At 40.3% G+C, this 16558-nt stretch overlaps 1 protein-coding gene across 2 annotated transcripts in view; it reads left to right on the forward strand.

Annotated features, from left to right (window-relative positions):
* MAP3K21 (mitogen-activated protein kinase kinase kinase 21) overlaps window positions 1-16558 on the forward strand; it is a 66391-nt gene that overhangs the window by 31942 nt on the left and 17891 nt on the right. For both annotated transcript variants that reach the window (XM_084828141.1, XM_084828142.1), the window contains exons 2-4: window positions 6469-6649; window positions 13315-13463; window positions 14731-14906. In XM_084828141.1, coding sequence (XP_084684267.1) covers window positions 6469-6649; window positions 13315-13463; window positions 14731-14906 — 506 coding nt within the window. The remainder of the gene's footprint in view (window positions 1-6468; window positions 6650-13314; window positions 13464-14730; window positions 14907-16558) is intronic.

A 16558-nucleotide genomic window follows, 5' to 3' on the forward strand; every position in this document is an offset into this window, starting at 1 on the left:
TGGGCAGGGTCCTTTTCCATTTGTGGACAATTCTGGAGACAGATACACACACTGCATCCAGGACTGGATTAGCCTATTACCAGCGTCTGTGACTACCTTGCTTTTTCATATCACTGCTGGGAACAGTGTTGCCTCTATTAACTTCACCAGTTTATGATCAATGGCTGTCAGAACTGTACTATTTTTGTTGCACTAAATTCCCACAATCACTGGGTCAAAAATGAACATTTCTATTTTACTGGGCTAATTGTTTAAGTGACTAGCAGTTTAAATAAAATGTATATAATTTAGTGTAAAACATCTGATAAATGTAGGAAAGAAAGCCAAATTATTCATGCCGTAGCTACAAGCATATAAAGGGGATGCCAAAACTTAAATGAAATGACCATATGGGTATTAAGAGTGTATCTTAAACAAGGAAATACATAGAAACCATAATCCCCTATTTGGTGGTTGCAAAAGCAGATGAACACATAGTGTTTAAAGTGACTCTTCTGATGTTAAATCATAAAACAAACCTTTCATCTTGAATACATAAAAGGGCTATACTGTATATGAGAATTAGCATTACATTCTTCCTGTTCTAAGTAATAGATCGCTCTAATGTTCCCTTTGTTTAAACCTTACTTGAAAGAAATTCAAGGGTGAATTGATTGGAGGAACTTGGTAATGGAGTAGGCATATAGAATTAGGATCCAGATGTAATTTGTAGACTGTTTTCCTGCACCTAGATTCCTCTTAACCATAGTATATTTATGTAATTTCCAATATCCTTGCAGTCATACAAAAAGATAAACCAGAATTGTGGAGAATTCTGGTTTACCGTTTGTGAATAACATGCTCATGCACACTGCTTGATCACTCCTGCTTGGAATCTTCTACCAGTGGGACTGGTTACAGTAACCAGAAACTCACCAGGAAGAAAGGTCTTAATATCATATCCGAACTGGAACTCTTGATTTGTTGCTACCATAACAAACCAGGAATTAGAAACCAAGCCCTGGCTTCAGACTCCTACTATTGGAGTGACAAGCCAGGAGTTCCAATTTGGATGCAGTGCTAAGCATCTTCCTGGTGAGTTTCTGGTTACTATACCCATATGTTCTGGTGGGAGGAGCAAAGCAGGAGCAATTGGGTAGCATGCACCAGCTTACCATTTTTGTGTGCCTGCAGGCAGTGACCATTGTGGTTTTGAAAAATCTGTTTCCTTTGGACTTGTAGTCTTGACCATATTCCATTTATATTATGACTTTGATCTAAAGTAGCTTTAAGACACAATCTTATGCATGTTTAGACAGAAAAAAGATCTACAACTCTTAACTCCCCTACAGTGCTGGGAGCTGTAAGTCTTTTTCTGTCTAGACATGCATAAGATTGTGCCCCATGGGCCTTCCTTTGCTTGACACCACAGCACCACCCACACAGCCTAAGTCATACTGCTTCTAACACTAAGCAGAAGCGTCTCCACATGGGTTGTTGGAACTGCCACAGTAAAATGGGCAAAACACAAACTTTAGGTGTACTTACCGTTCCTTTTCAGTTTTTTTTTTTGTAAACTTCTGTGAAATACTGAATTTTTGGAACTTCCTCTTCTTGCATTACAGCTGTCTCTGTCAAAGCTTTGTGAATCTGTTCTGTCAAATGTGATTTGCACGTGCATATTAAGAACAAGAGTAGGTAAAGTGTTATGAAGAGTGTCCTTAAGCAAGAAATCAGCTGAATGCTCACCTGTCATATTAGGTTAGTGATGGTTTGCAGCTCTGTGTCTAAACTACACAAGAAATATTACTATTTTGACTTCATTCTTGTGTATGTTGATGTTTAATTGATTCTTTTTTTAATGTTTTGTAAGCATAAGTATATAAATTTTAATAAACAATTAACTGTTTATTAACTACCTATTTTATCAATTATTTTGTAATGATCATTTCTTTTTTTTTCTTCCAAAGATGTTCCATAATGGGAATTTGGTGTGTATACATTGTCCATACACTTTAATACATAACTCTTCCTTTCCATCTTTACTTTTGACAATCTTATATTGCTGAAATGCTGGTATAATTTTTTAGTTTGAGTAGGCTCATTGCATTGCTAGCACTTCAAATTGTCATTAGTTTAAAGGTGGCTTGAAACACTTGGCAGAATTGTTATAAAAATTATGGGCTAAGGTAGGGGTGGAGGAACCTCTTATGACATCAAGTGGTATATAAGTAGTTTAAATAAATAAAATATCTTTCAGCCCATGGGCTGAACATCAATTTGGGAGAAACTCTCAGGGGCTGCATTCCAGTAGCGACCAGGGCCGAAAGCAAAATGGGTGGGCCAAAAATACAAAAAATGCCAGCATCCTGTCACTTGGAGCTCTTATTGCCAATAACTAAGGAGAGGCATTTCCGCCTTTTAGAATGGAGAAAAAACTGCACAAAAGCCAGGAAACCATCACATTAAAGTAGCTGGGGGAAAGGAGGTGGTGCCAGGGGAATGGGATGTGGCCATCTTAAGAATCCCCCGGGAGGGGGGGCAGACTTAGGTCTAGGAGGGCTAGACTTGGCCTTGGGGCCTGAGATTCCCCACCACTGGGCACTCTTGCACCGGGAAGGACTCTGGAGTAGTAACATGGTGGTTTGTGGAAACTGCAATTGAGAGCCAGTATGGTATAGTGGCTGGAGTGTTGGACTGATTGCTGGCAGATCTGGTTTCTAGTCCCCACTCGGCCATGCAAGCTCATTGGGTGACTTTGGGCCAGTCACAGACTTTCAGCCCAACCTACCTCACAGGGTGGTTGTTGTGAGGATAAAATGGAGAGGAGGAAGATAATGTAAGCTGCCTTGGGTTCCTTGCAAGAGGAAAAAAGGCGGGATATAAATGCAATAAATAAAATAAATAAACATGCACCATGAAGAGGGGTGAGAGGGTTTTAAATGGAAAAGATTTGCTCATCCTCTGAGGGTTTTAAATGGAGCAGATGGCAAAGATTTGCTCAAACTACTGTTTTCCTTCTTGGTGCATTTTGATGCCATGGATATTCTTGTAATGTACTGTGTGCATATTGATTTCTATATGTTTGACCTTATCTTAAAACAGTATGTCTGTTAATCCAAATTAATGCATTTAAAATGCCAGATGTCTACTCAGAAGTAAATCCCATTGAGTTCAGTGGCGTTTACTCCCAGGTAAATGGATATAGGATTGCAGCCTAAATACGATTCCTTATATATTTCTAAAGGTTAATACATATAAAAGATTCATGTTAGTAAATTCTAAATTATAATGTAGTACCAGTTTTGAAAATACACCTTCCTACTGAGTTCTCTTTGAGTCAAAATAAATATTCTGTGAAGTGTAGTCTTTGAGATTGGTCTTATTCTGTAGTCCTAATTGCATATATTGATATTTCTGGTTTTAGTGATCAAGTTCTACAAATCTGTTTCAAATGAGCATTTTATATGTAGAGTTTCTCACCTGAATCATATAGTGTGTACTTTAAAGTAACTTCCAGTTCTGCATCTGCTGTTTGTGAACTTCAGTCACATATGGTTGAGTGCACAGAATAAGCCCAAGGTTGTAAAGGTCACTTGTTTTTGATATGAAGCTAATGAGGGGCAAATATCTGTAGAGGTCCAAAAGAGATGGCCTAGTACAGGTTGCTAGGCAACAAACCACAAGAATTTTTTCAGTCACGAGGCTCTGGAGCCTATTTAGTTTGTTTATGTCAAGTACTCTGCCACCCAGTTTGGCAAATGAAAAGGAGAAAAAACTTAGAGTAGATGTAGTTATTGTAATTCTCCCTCATCCTGCTTATAGGAAATAGTTCAGAGTCTGCTGTTTTGGCCCCCCTCCTTCCACCCACTTTAGTAAAATGAAACCTGGCCATATGCCAGTTATTACCTTTCCAAGTCAGTTTATCTTTGGTTTCGGTCAGACTGACTGACTGACCCAGAATTTGTGGAATTCTGTTTTGCGTGTGTAGAATGCAAAACAATAGGCCTTTCATTAAAATACAAAGGACATCATGTTCATATCATTACATTTACGACATTTCATGATACTAATTATTGCCATCTTGGGCACTGAGTTTCAATATAATTTTCTGCAGTATTTCACTTGTGTTTGAAGACAGACTGATATGCACCAGTGATCATTTTTTCAACATAGTAAAATATTAAACATTTCCCACAATTTCAGGGGTTAGAGGTCACTAGCCTTTTGCTCGGGCACATTCCATAGCCATAGATAGTTTAACTGGTTACCTGTTAATGGTGCTTTGCCATTTATATGCCTTGAAAAACTTAATCACAACCCATTATCTGTAAATCGAACTTTGAACTATGTCTCAAGTGTGCTTGAACACACTTGCTGCTGTTGGCAGAGATAGGGGACCTTGGAGAAGTTTCATTGTGATAGCCAACAGAGTTCTAGTTTAGTGCTTTAAAGTAACTTTCAGATTCTGCATCTGCTGTTTTTAAACTTCAGTCACATATGACTGAGTGCACAGAATAAGGCCAAGGCTGTAAAGTTTGTCTCCCAGATACACTAATTTTAAAGGAAGGGGTTGTTTTTTTCATTATGTATTGTGCCATACAATTTTCTCCACATTCATTCTGCTGTAGTATAATCGAGGAACACGTTTATGGTCTCATCCATTGTTCTTGTGAACTAGGCCACTGGTGTAACTATGAGCAAAGTGAACTCCAAAACAAGAAAGTGAGTTATCCTTGAGTGTAGTATTGATCGCATTTGGATGTCATGCTAAACCGTAGTTTAATGTGATGTCAATGCACCTAGGCAAGCTTTGGGCTCATGTGCTCCCTTCTTCTCTCCTTTTCTGGTGCAGCAATGAGAAGGCGTTTGAAGGTTTCGCTTCCAGTTTTTATTAAGCCCAGCTTGTCCAAACTAACAAATTGAGGTTAAAGTTAAATTACATTAATGTAAAAATTCACCAGGGCTCACTGGGGCAGACCACTCCTTCTCTGCCACCAAATGATGGAAAACCTGATGATATCCAAATGTGGCATCATCCAGGGTTGCCTCTCACTCACTGACTGGCCTAAAAAGGAAAATCTTCTGCAGCTGTAGTTGGCAGAGGAAGGAGAGGCGATCCTCAAAGTGGCATGGTCACCCCTTAAATGGCCCCTGGGAGCTACACTGGAGGGCAGCGGGAAGCAGGAAGGAGAGTGACAATGGAGACTGGAGGGGGAAGCAGAATGACAGTGGGGAGGAAGAGGCAGTGCTGCAGAATGAAGAGGGAACACAGAGAAAGGCAGTGGAGGAGACTGGCAATCAGGACTACAAAGTGAGCAAAGCAGGAAGGAAGAGGCAAGAAGGGCACAGGGGGGAGAAACAGCCCCATTCAAGGCTAAGGAGGACTTCCAGGGGAGCCTTACTCCAGAGGATCCTGGCAGGAGCTACTTGGCCCACGTAGAGAAGGACTCTGTATTGCCTCACCCCAGCATAAGGCACCACACTAGCCAGCAGGAAGCCCCTGCTAGGAGACTGAGGTGGGATAACCCAGCTAAAAATACCCCAGAGAGAAAATAGCCCCTGTCTCTGGAGGGCTACTGTCCCCCCTAGCATCTCTCTGCCTATACCTTTTGGAGAAAGCCTGATTTGCTGCCTGAACCTGAGTGGCTTAAGTGAAGGCCACATATTGATAAAGAATGGAAACCCGCCAGAGAAACATGATACAAGCCACTGATAAGGAGTTGTTGTTGACCCTGAGGGGTCTACTTTTAAGGGGGAAGAGAAACTTACCTGTGAGCCCAAGAGGGCACAAGAGGTGGGGCTCCATCCTATGAGGGGCTTGCTATTAATTCCTGGCTATTGTCAGTGAAATAACTATAAACTCATAGTTGGCACTTAACTGTTCTGTCGTCCCATGGAAGAGGGTGGTTTTGATGGTCCCTTGCTACAGGGAGCGGTCACAGTTAACCACAGCTGCTCAGTGCAGCAGACACGATCACCTACTGTTAATGGAAACCAGAAGCAGAAGCTTCCAAAGTCATCCTTGCATCTGCATTGGAGGAAAAGTGGAGTGGGGAGCGTACAAACTTGAGGCTTGCTGCAGCTCTGTCAATCAAATGTGCTTCTTCCTCATACATTATGCAGTGCATACAAGTAGTCCACTTGTACAAGCTCTAAAATGCATAACTAACTGCTCAAACCTAGCATATACCGCTGCTCTAAGTCACACAAATTTCCAGAGAAAAATAATAAAAAAACAAAGGCACATTTGAAGTATTTAGTGAATTGTACCATGAATCTCTTATTAAGAGCTAACTCCAAGTTCTTCCAGTTTTATTTGTTTATATAAGCTGTAACATACATTTGTGAAAAAGGAAACATTTGTAGCTACAATTTTAAATATAAGTAATATGTTTGGATCTATATTAGTTGTAGACAGATGATGTGTATGTGTTCAGGTGGGTCAAATAATGCTAGTGACAATCTAAACATTTTGTCCCTTTGCAGTTCTGTTGCTTGAGAAGATAGAGAATGACGATATTCATAACAAAACTCTGAAGATTACAGACTTTGGCTTGGCTAGAGAGTGGCACAGAACAACTAAAATGAGTGCTGCAGGAACCTATGCATGGATGGCTCCCGAAGTTATTAAGTCATCCATGTTTTCTAAGGGAAGTGATATCTGGAGGTAACTTTTCAGTATTCTGGTTTTTTTAAAATTATTTCTGTACAGCTCAATGATATTTGAGGCAACCTTGGGTTGCGTGGTTTTTGCCTGGTTAACATGCAATGCAGTCAAACAGATTTTTATTTTAATTACAGAAGTAGATCTTTAAACGTTAGATGTTTTATTTATTTACTTAATATTTGTATACTGCTTTTCAGCCATAATGGTTTTCAAATGAGTTCACAATAATAAAAATCAGATTTCTAGGCTGGTTATTTTGTGCTCACAATAATAGATCCAGACTACTAGGTGCTGTCATGTTGCTCCTTGCTCTGCTCTCCTCGGAGATGATGGTGGCAGCAAAGGGAAGTCCTGAGAGACCAGTGTTTTTCAGAATCCTCTCCTCAGTCCAACAAGTGTTCCTTCTTCCACTACTGCTGCTGCTCTGGGAAGAGGGTAGCAATGCTCTCAGCCCTTAGAGGGACAATTGTGTTTAAAGTCCTCTCCCCAGCCTTCTTGCTGGTGGTGGCAAAGGGAGATCCTGGCTGAGAGCAGGGTGGGTGGGTGTGTGGAGATGTTCATCAGTGCTGTCAGTCCAACTGGCGTTGCCGCTGCCAGTACTGTTCATGACATGCTAGTTAACTAAAGGCATCCAGTCTGTGAAATGCAAGTTTTCATGTTTCAGTAATGAGGCTTGGAATATCATAAGAAACTCAAGAATTATTGACTGGGCTGTGTGAACTATATGATAAAGAAAAATGAAAATTCTGTGCTGAGAGGCCCTCAGTTCTGCTACTTATTTATATATGAGCAATTTTGCTTAATTTCTCTTGTTTTGCATACTTTATTCTGCCTCTGCTAGTCATATAGAGATGGTTTGGGTACAATGCTAAGCCATCGTTTAGTATTACGAGAATGAGTCTGTGTGAGCCTCGGGCTTGTGTGCTCCCCCCTCCTTCTCTGGTGTGGCTGCAAAGAGGAGTTTGGAATCTTTCACTCCCATTATAAATCAGTCCCAGCCTCCCATGTCATCTAAACTCAGACAATCTGTGGTTAATTTTAACTAGCTAGTGGAAACAAGCCAACTTCAAACCAAGGAGGAGATGGTTAGCAGGGGATTGTGCAAGCCCTGTAATTAAATAAGGCTCAGGCTCATTCTCATAATGCTAAACCATTGCATCCAGATACAGCCATGGAGAAACAACAGGACAATGCAGGACACAAAGGTCACACCCAGTCACCCCTGTGGCTTCTGAGACTAAAGTAGGCAATGTCCTCACAATTTCAAGCATATCTTCACAGCCATAACGTCAACTCCATTTGAAACAAAGCAAAATGAAAGCTGAAAATTGCAAATGCTGAATTCTGTACCCAATTATTTGCTTTTTCTGTGCTTTTCACATACAGCCCTGATTATTTGTTTCCCTCATAATACAATGTGATGATTTCTTTTGAGGCTCCAAATATTTGTTCTTTTATCTTGAAACTCAACTGTCTGATCCTTAGACAAAGAAAAAAGATCTACATGGTATAAATGTTTGTTGCTACTTTACAGTTTTCTTTGCTTTTGGTGTAGTTGCTAGTACTAGCCAGTGGTACATCTTTCACTCAAACATAGAACATTCCTTAGTATTGTTATGCTTCCATTTATTTGGGAACAAGCCTTCTTGATTTCAATTGAACTTAAAGGAAAGTGTGCTTAGCATTGTGGCTTTAATTGTATACTGCTCTGAGAGGTTGCCATAGACTGAATTTTAATGTATTTGTTGTGAGGGAGGATAGAATGACTAGTTTTTCCTAAACAGCTTAATTGCAGGCCCTGGTTAACTTCTCTTATAGCTACGTTCTTTAAGAGTGAACTCCTTTTGTAGTTTACTAAAACATTAACCTATCTATTTGGTTTCTAGAAGATTTCTTTTCTCTGCCTTTTTTCTTGCATGCTTTTCTTATATTACAAAAGTAAGTATGCAAAGATGGAGTTTTAATAGTGGTTTCTGTTTTGTAAGGGTTATAATGGAGAATTTGGCTGTGCAGTTCTTGTTTGCCAGATGTTCTCTACATTATCCTCAAGATCTATTTTCTAGGTAAATGCTATGGCTGCCTGCCCATAGAAGGACCACCCAGAGCCATAACAGAGCCTTTTTCTCACACACATCCTAACTCCACAGCACATGGGCAATCAGCGCACTAGACTCACATGGAAAATGGAAGCCTGAGTGCCTCTCCCATATTAGTGTTCAGTCCTTGACCTTGCTGCTCAGTCAGTGATTGCAAGCACCAGGCTCAATACCTTAACAGCGGTGAGGGGAAAGGGCTGGATAGGGCCATGGGAGGTGTGCACAGGCCTCTCATTTCCTAGGATGGCATGGTGTGGTTCCTGCATGCATGCATCAATGTGTGCAGTCCGGGGGGGGGGGGGGGGCACATAAGAGAATATCACATTGCATTCAGTGGCTGTCTTTCTGGAGTCACGAATGTTTCCCAGTGCTAGTGGCCTACATAATTTGGATATATGTTAACAACTATAGGCCAGTTGCAATATCCCCTTCCTGGGAAAGGTGCTTGAGCAGGTAGCTGCCAGCCAACTCCAGGCGCAGAAACTGCCTTAGTCACTCTGTGGGATGATCTTTGCCAGAAGGGGACAGGTGGAGTGCGACCCTGTTGATTCTCTTGGACCTCTCAGTCGCTTTTGATACCATCAACCATGGTATTCTTCTGGATAGATTATCTGGGCTGGGAGTTGGAGGCACTGCACTGTAGTGGTTCCGCTCCTACTTGGAAGGCTGATTCCAGAAGGTGGTGCTGGAGATTATTGCTCTTTCACTTTGCACTTATGCCATAGAGTGCCACAGGGCTCTATTTTATCCCCCTTGCTGTTTAATATCTACATGAAGCTGCTGGGAGAGTTGTGGACTGAGGTGTCACCAATATGCAGATGACACCCAGCTCTTTCTGTCCTTTTCATTTAGCCCAGGTGAGTGAGTGGGTGTTCTGAACCAGTGCCTAGGTGCGGTAATGGCCTGGATGAAAGCCAATAAACTTGTCCATCCAGACAAAATAGAGGTATTCTTAGTGGGTGGTTCATCTGCCCAGCTAAGTGATGTTCAACCTCTTCTGGAGAGGGTTGCACTCCCCCTAAAGGATCAGGTTCATAGTTCGAGGTGCTCTTGGATCCAGCATTGTCACTAAAGGCACAGATGGACTCCATGGCACGGAGCACCTTTTATCAGCTTAGGCTGATATACCAACTGTGTCCTTATCTGAACAGAGATAGCCTAGGTACAGTTATCCACACTCTGATAACCTGTCATCTGGATTAGTGCAATGCGTTATACATGGGACTGCCTTTGAAAATGGTCCAGAAACTTCAGCTGGAACAAAATAGGGCAGTGAGATTGTTAAAAGGAATTACAGTCAGGTCCAGAAATATTGGAACAAGGATAACTGATTTGGCAGTTGGCCTCTGTACACTACCACACTGAAGTTGAAAGGAAACACACCCAGATGGGAGTGAAGTCAGGACTTTCAGCTGTAATTCAAGGGGTTTGACAAAAGTGGGGCACTAACCATTCGGGAAGGACAGCCAGTGGCATACACACACCCCCATCATTGGTGGCTCATAAGTAATGGAACGAATGGCTGACAAGCTGCATGGCCAGGTGTGGCCTGTTTCCTGGGTACCCCATGACCAGTCAAGCAGATAAAAGGCCCGGAGGTGGGTTCTGAGTGTTACATTTGCATTTGGTAGCTGTTCCCTGGAACTCCCAACATGAGGTCCAAAGAGGTGTCCATACGAGTGAAGGAGGCCATCATTAGGCTGAGGAAACAAAATAAACCCATCAGAGAGATAGCGAAAACAGTGGGAGTGGCCAGTACAACAGTTTGGAACATCCTGAAAAAGAAGGAATTAACTGGCAAGCTCAGCAACAGCAAAAGGCCTGGAAGACAATGGAAGACAACTAAAGTGGATGACCGCAGAATTCTGCTCATGGTGAAGAGGAACCCTTTCACAACATCTAACCAGGTCAAGAACACTCTTGCGGAGGTAGGCATGTCATTGTCAACATCTGTAGTCAAGAGACGGCTTTATGAATGTAAATACAGAGGCTTTACAACAAGGTGCAAACCACTGGTAACGCTCAAGAACCGAAAGGCCAGATTAGCCTTTGCCAGCAGACACCTAAAAAAGCCTGCCCTTATCTGGAATAAGATTCTTTGGACTGATGAAACCAAGATTAACTTGTACCAGAACGATGGGAAGAGAAAAGTATGGAGAAGGAAAGGAACAGCTCAAGATCCAAAGCATACCACATCACCTGTCAAAGATGGTGGTGGCAGTGTTATGGCATGGGCATGTATGGCTGCCAATGGAACCGGGTCACTGGTGTTTCTTGATGACCTGACTGCTGATAAAAGCAGCAGGATGAATTCTGAAGTGTATAGGGCTATACTTTCTGCTCAGATTCAGCCGAATGCTGCCAAACTGATAGGATGCTGCTTCATATTGCAGATGGATAATGACCCAAAACATACAGCAAAAGCTACACAAGAGTTTCTCAAGGCAAAGAAGTGGGATGTTCTTCAATGGCCAAGTCAGTCACCTGATCTCAACCCAATAGAGCATGCTTTTCACTTCCTGAAGACAAAACTGAAGGCAGAAAGACCCACAAACAAGCAGCAGCTGAAGGCAGCTGCAGTAAAGGCCTGGTAAAGCATCTCGAGGGAGGAAACTCAGCATTTGGTCATGTCCATGGGTTCCAGACTTCAGGCAGTCATTGACTGCAAAGGATTTTCATCCAGGTATTAAAGGCAATCCTTAAGTTTGAGATGATGTTGGTTTGTTCCATTACTTAGGAGCCACCAACGATGGGGGGGGGGGTGTATGCCACTGGCTGTCCTTCCTGAATGGTTAGTGCCCCACTTTTGTCCAACCCCTTGAATTACAGCTGAAAGTCCTGACTTCGCTCCCATCTGGGTGTGTTTCCTTTCAACTTCAATGTGGTGGTGTACGGAGGCCAACTGCCAAAACAGTTATCCTTGTTCCAATATTTCTGGCCCTGACTGTATGTGATCATATTATGCCAGTACTTTTCCGTCTGCACTGGCTGCCAGTCCATTTCAGGACCTGATTCAAAGCGCTGCTATTAACATTCAAAGCCCTAAATGGCTTGGGGCCAGGTTACCTGAAGGATCGTCTCATATGCACCTCCCATATGCACCTGCCCGAACCATATGATCAACTTCAGCGGTCCTTCTCCAGGAGCCCCTACCAAAGGAAGTGAAGTGGTTGGCTACTCAGAAGAGGGCCTTTTCTGCTGTGGCACCCTGGTTGTGGAATGAATTACTCAGAAACAGTCACCTGGTGCCTACACTGTGCTCTTTTTGTGCCAAGTGAAGACCTTTTTTTTATTTTACCAGGGATTTTAGTTTTTCAGGTTCTGTTTTATATCTGGTATTTCAGGTTCTGTTTTATATCTGGTATACATTGTATTTTAAATCTTTCCACTGCAGCTAGGTTCTGTTTGGTTATTATTTTTATTTCTAGACTGTAGTTTTACACTTAAAAAATTTTATATTGCATTTTGTCATCTTGTATTTTCTGGTTGTAATTGTTGCGAACTGCCCAGAGAGCTTTGGCTATTGGGCAGTATAGAAATGTAATAAATAAATAAATAAATAAATAAATTTGCTTGTCCCTCACTATTCTCTATCATCTCAGCTGAGAATGAAAAAAAATGTATATTTTCCAAACAATAAAGTATGCACTTGGATTGGTTTGGCTGGATGCATAATTGTGAGGAAAATTAGCTCCCTCATGCTCAAGAAAATTTTGGATAGAAGACAAAGTACCTTGTAAAGAACCCCAATCTCATAAGAACACTACCATCCCATGAAATAATTGATATTATGTTGCTTTTGAGGTGTAAGAATCTTTTAGCAGAATGGAACTGCCATAAATTTCAAATTAGACAATTAGTTTCAAATAAACTTAAGAGTCTGGCAGACTCCTTGCCTGTGCCCCCACTTGAGTTCCCCCCACGCTCACCATTTGCAACTGTAATCTTGCATATATTTGCCATTCATGGAGCCATTTTGTGTAAGACTAGATGTGCGCATATTCGTGATTGCCATTTTCTTTCACTAAATGGCACTCGCATATGGGTCCAGGATAAGTGTGGGTGGCTTGGCAAGCTGGGGGAGCTGGAGTGCAGGTCTGGGGTGTGCGATCTGCGTCAGCGGCTCAGCAGGTGCCTAGAGGTCCTGAACTGTGGGGTGTCTGTCCATCCCTAGGAAGAATAGGAATTATTCGGTTCCTTGTTCTGACTGTCCTCTAACTGACTGCATGGTACAAGCTTCTCAAAAGAAACATGCTAAAACCACCTACTCTTCATGACATCAGTCTTTATGTATGTGGATTTGCATTGATTTCCAAATAACATACAGTATCTATGGTCATAACACATTTCATTTTACTACAAGCATGTGTAGTATCACAACCACTGTTGGAAGGGTAAAGAGCATTCTGATGGAATAGTCTTTGTTGTAGTCTTCGTGGATGTATTACTTTCTTTCCCGAAGTACTTTCTAGGCAAGTTACTGCCTGTTTTTCTTTTTCTTTTGCCCTTCAGTAAGCCATATGTCAACATTAAGGAAGCAAATTTAACTGTTTAAAAATTTATTTATAGTTATGGCGTTTTGCTGTGGGAACTACTTACGGGAGAAGTTCCTTACCGTGGCATTGATGGTCTTGCTGTGGCTTACGGCGTTGCTGTCAATAAGCTTACTTTGCCCATTCCATCCACCTGTCCTGAACCATTTGCTAAACTAATGAAAGGTACTTGTGCTGCTATTGCTATAAGGTTACTTGCATGTTGTCTATAATATGTGTAAGTTTTTAGTTTCAGCATTTCATTTGGTATGGTGCTAACCATTCAGATGACACCCAGCTCTTTCACTCCTTTTCATTCAGAGATTCAGATATAGAAAGCATTGATTTTCCATTTCATTGCAGTCCTGTACTAAAAATATTTTAACACATTCAGCATTGGAACATATAGCTCATTTTAAAAGCTGCATTCATCTTTGGAAGTGCTTGCTTGCTTATTTATTCAATAAGTTACATTCTGTCCTTCCACCAAAGAGCTCAGAATAGTAGTGTAGCTTCACATTAACCTGTGATGTAGCTTAGGCTGAGAGATATAGTGATTCGCCTAAAGTCACCCTGTGAGTTCCAAGGCTGACTGAGGATTTGAGCTGGTGCATCACATTTGCCTTATAGCAAATGTCTAGTCCTTAAAGCTGTGATGATAGACTAGACAATATCTTAACAATGCCTGGTGAAATCTTGCAATGCCCTGTATGTCACAAACTATGGACCCCTTGGTGGCCAGGCTCCAGGTGTCTGATGGCCTTTACCATTGCAGTTAAAGCATCAATCAAATGGACATAAAAAACAGCTCTTAGTTATCCTTGCATTTTTTTGATGATGGCGATTTTGCTGGTTCCCACACTGAAGAATTCGTATGAGGAATAAATACTCTTGTGTGCCACCTTTCATTATCATAGGGCCAGTTCATATGTTGACAAATGACATATGTAATCTACATGTGGTGGGGCATGGGCTTGAGATCTTGCATAGCTGCCATTTCACATAGCAGATTGTGTGTGACTTGGGTATGAATGCTCAATGGTGAATGTATGTGTGATCTACTTGCTTTTCTTCCATCCTTTTTTGAAAGCAAACGGTTCACAGAATTTTATATATCTTGCATACATTGATCTATTTGTATACCCAAGTCAAATGCTACATTTCATGCTTAATACCCGACACTCCCAGCTTTGTGTCCTACTGTATGTAGAGAATTGTCCTATTAATCGCAATCTGACTGAACTAGACTCTTCCAAGGAAGTACTGTGTTAATTTTTATGAGATTTGCATAGGAACAGTTCCAGGTAAATTGAACTTCTATAAAAAGGAAAAATGTTGTGGTATGTAATTTTTTTTTCAAAGTAAATGCTAAATAGTTTAGATTTCTTGCAAGCTGGTTTAGAGTCAAGTAGTTCTCCCTGTTCTTCTGACTCATGTGATTGATACATTTTAGAGTGCTGGGCGCAGGATCCTCATATCCGGCCATCATTTACCTTGATTCTTGAGCAGCTTACTGCCATTGAAGAGGCTGTTATGACTGAGATGCCTCAGGAATCTTTCCATTCCATGCAAGATGACTGGAAACTGGAAATCCAACAGATATTTGATGAACTAAGGACCAAGGAAAATGTAAGTGAATTTTAAAGAAAAAGCACTAAGATTGTGGTACTATTTGTGCTTAAATATAGTAGGATAATAGTTGTATGTTTTAATATGCAATTCAAATGTCAAACTGTAATTGCTCTTTAAATTGCTCTTTTCTTTTTTTAAATATATTATTTATTTTATCTTTATAAATGAAATAAACAATACCAAAATTACCAACAATCTGATCAATACTTCAATTTCCCAGCAATACAATATTCTGATGAGGACACCACAATAACAAAGAGAGAAGGAAAAAGAAAGAAAAGGAAAAAAGGAAAAGGGAGGAGAAAAGGAAGTGAAGGAAAAAGAAAAAGATTCTTTCCCCTTCCTTCCCCCCCTCCCTCCCCCTTAAAGAATTAAGTTTAAACTCCAATACCCCCCAGGCTCTGATGCCATTCTGTTTTAAAAACTATATCTATAACCTTAACAATCTTACAGTTTAATAAACAACCTTACATTTCAATATCGTATCATCAATCTTATATCAAAGAAACAGGTCTACAATTCATTCCCAGAAGCCTGTATTAAGAATTATATATTCTTAATACAGATTAAATTATATATTATATATATATATTTTTATATATATATATATATATATATATATATATAAAATTATATATTCTTAGAGAGAGAGAGAGAGAGAGAGAGTTATATAATAATCAAACTTAATATAAAGCTTCAACATTCAGTAATATATTTTATACTGGATATATTATCTATTTTGAAATAAAAAATATAAAGAAAAACAAGAAAAGAAAGATGAAAGAGAGTAAACGAATATATGTATAATCATTTATCTTCTGAGCTAGCCTGGACCATGTAGACTAAACACAAATGGTTAACAAAGCTTGTTTAAAGATTCCATTTCATGGGGTTGTAACAGAATTCTCACGCATTTTTACATTCAGCCATGCCTCCGCCATTTCATGGTTTTGAAACTTCTTGTGTCTTCTTCAGACACAATACAAAGTGTAGCAGGATATTTTAAGTAAAATTGTTAGTTCATTTGTTTTGCCATTTTTTTGCTTTGATAAATTTCCTTCTTTTATTCACCACCTCTTTGATGTAGTCTGGAAATAACATAACTTTATCTTGTTTCCAGGAAAGGCTTCCACTCTCTCTTGCCAAACTCAGGATATAATTCTTTGTGGAGACTTTTGCAAATTGAACTATGATCATGTAATCAGTTCCTTTAGCATTTGGCACACAAAATGCCTGCTCAATATCCAGTAAATAATCAGATGGGATAGGGAGTATCTCATGCAAAAGTTTATCCACAAAAATAGGCAATTTTACATCATTAGACAGATTTTTAATTCCAATAATACTCCTCGTATTATTGGAATTATAATACGAAAGCCTCGTGAAAGCCTCCAGTTGAGAAATTCTATCAGAGGATTTTTAAAACAAATTTGTGTCGTAGTTTCATTTCCTGCCACTCGGTCTTCTAGCTCATTAATTTTCATCTCCATTTTTTGCCATGATACATTAATTAAATCTACAGCTCCTTGCAAGGCGTTGACGGAATTTTAGTTTAAATCCAGCCTTTTGGCTTGCTCTGTAAATTGCGAAGATAAAGTCTTTATCAGAGTAAATAATTCTCCTATAATCTTCTGTTGTCGAAACTTTTG

This window comes from Heloderma suspectum, chromosome 1 (assembly GCF_057233095.1).
Source record: "Heloderma suspectum isolate Gila_16-S chromosome 1, 16-S_ref, whole genome shotgun sequence".
Taxonomy (NCBI): domain Eukaryota; kingdom Metazoa; phylum Chordata; class Lepidosauria; order Squamata; family Helodermatidae; genus Heloderma; species Heloderma suspectum.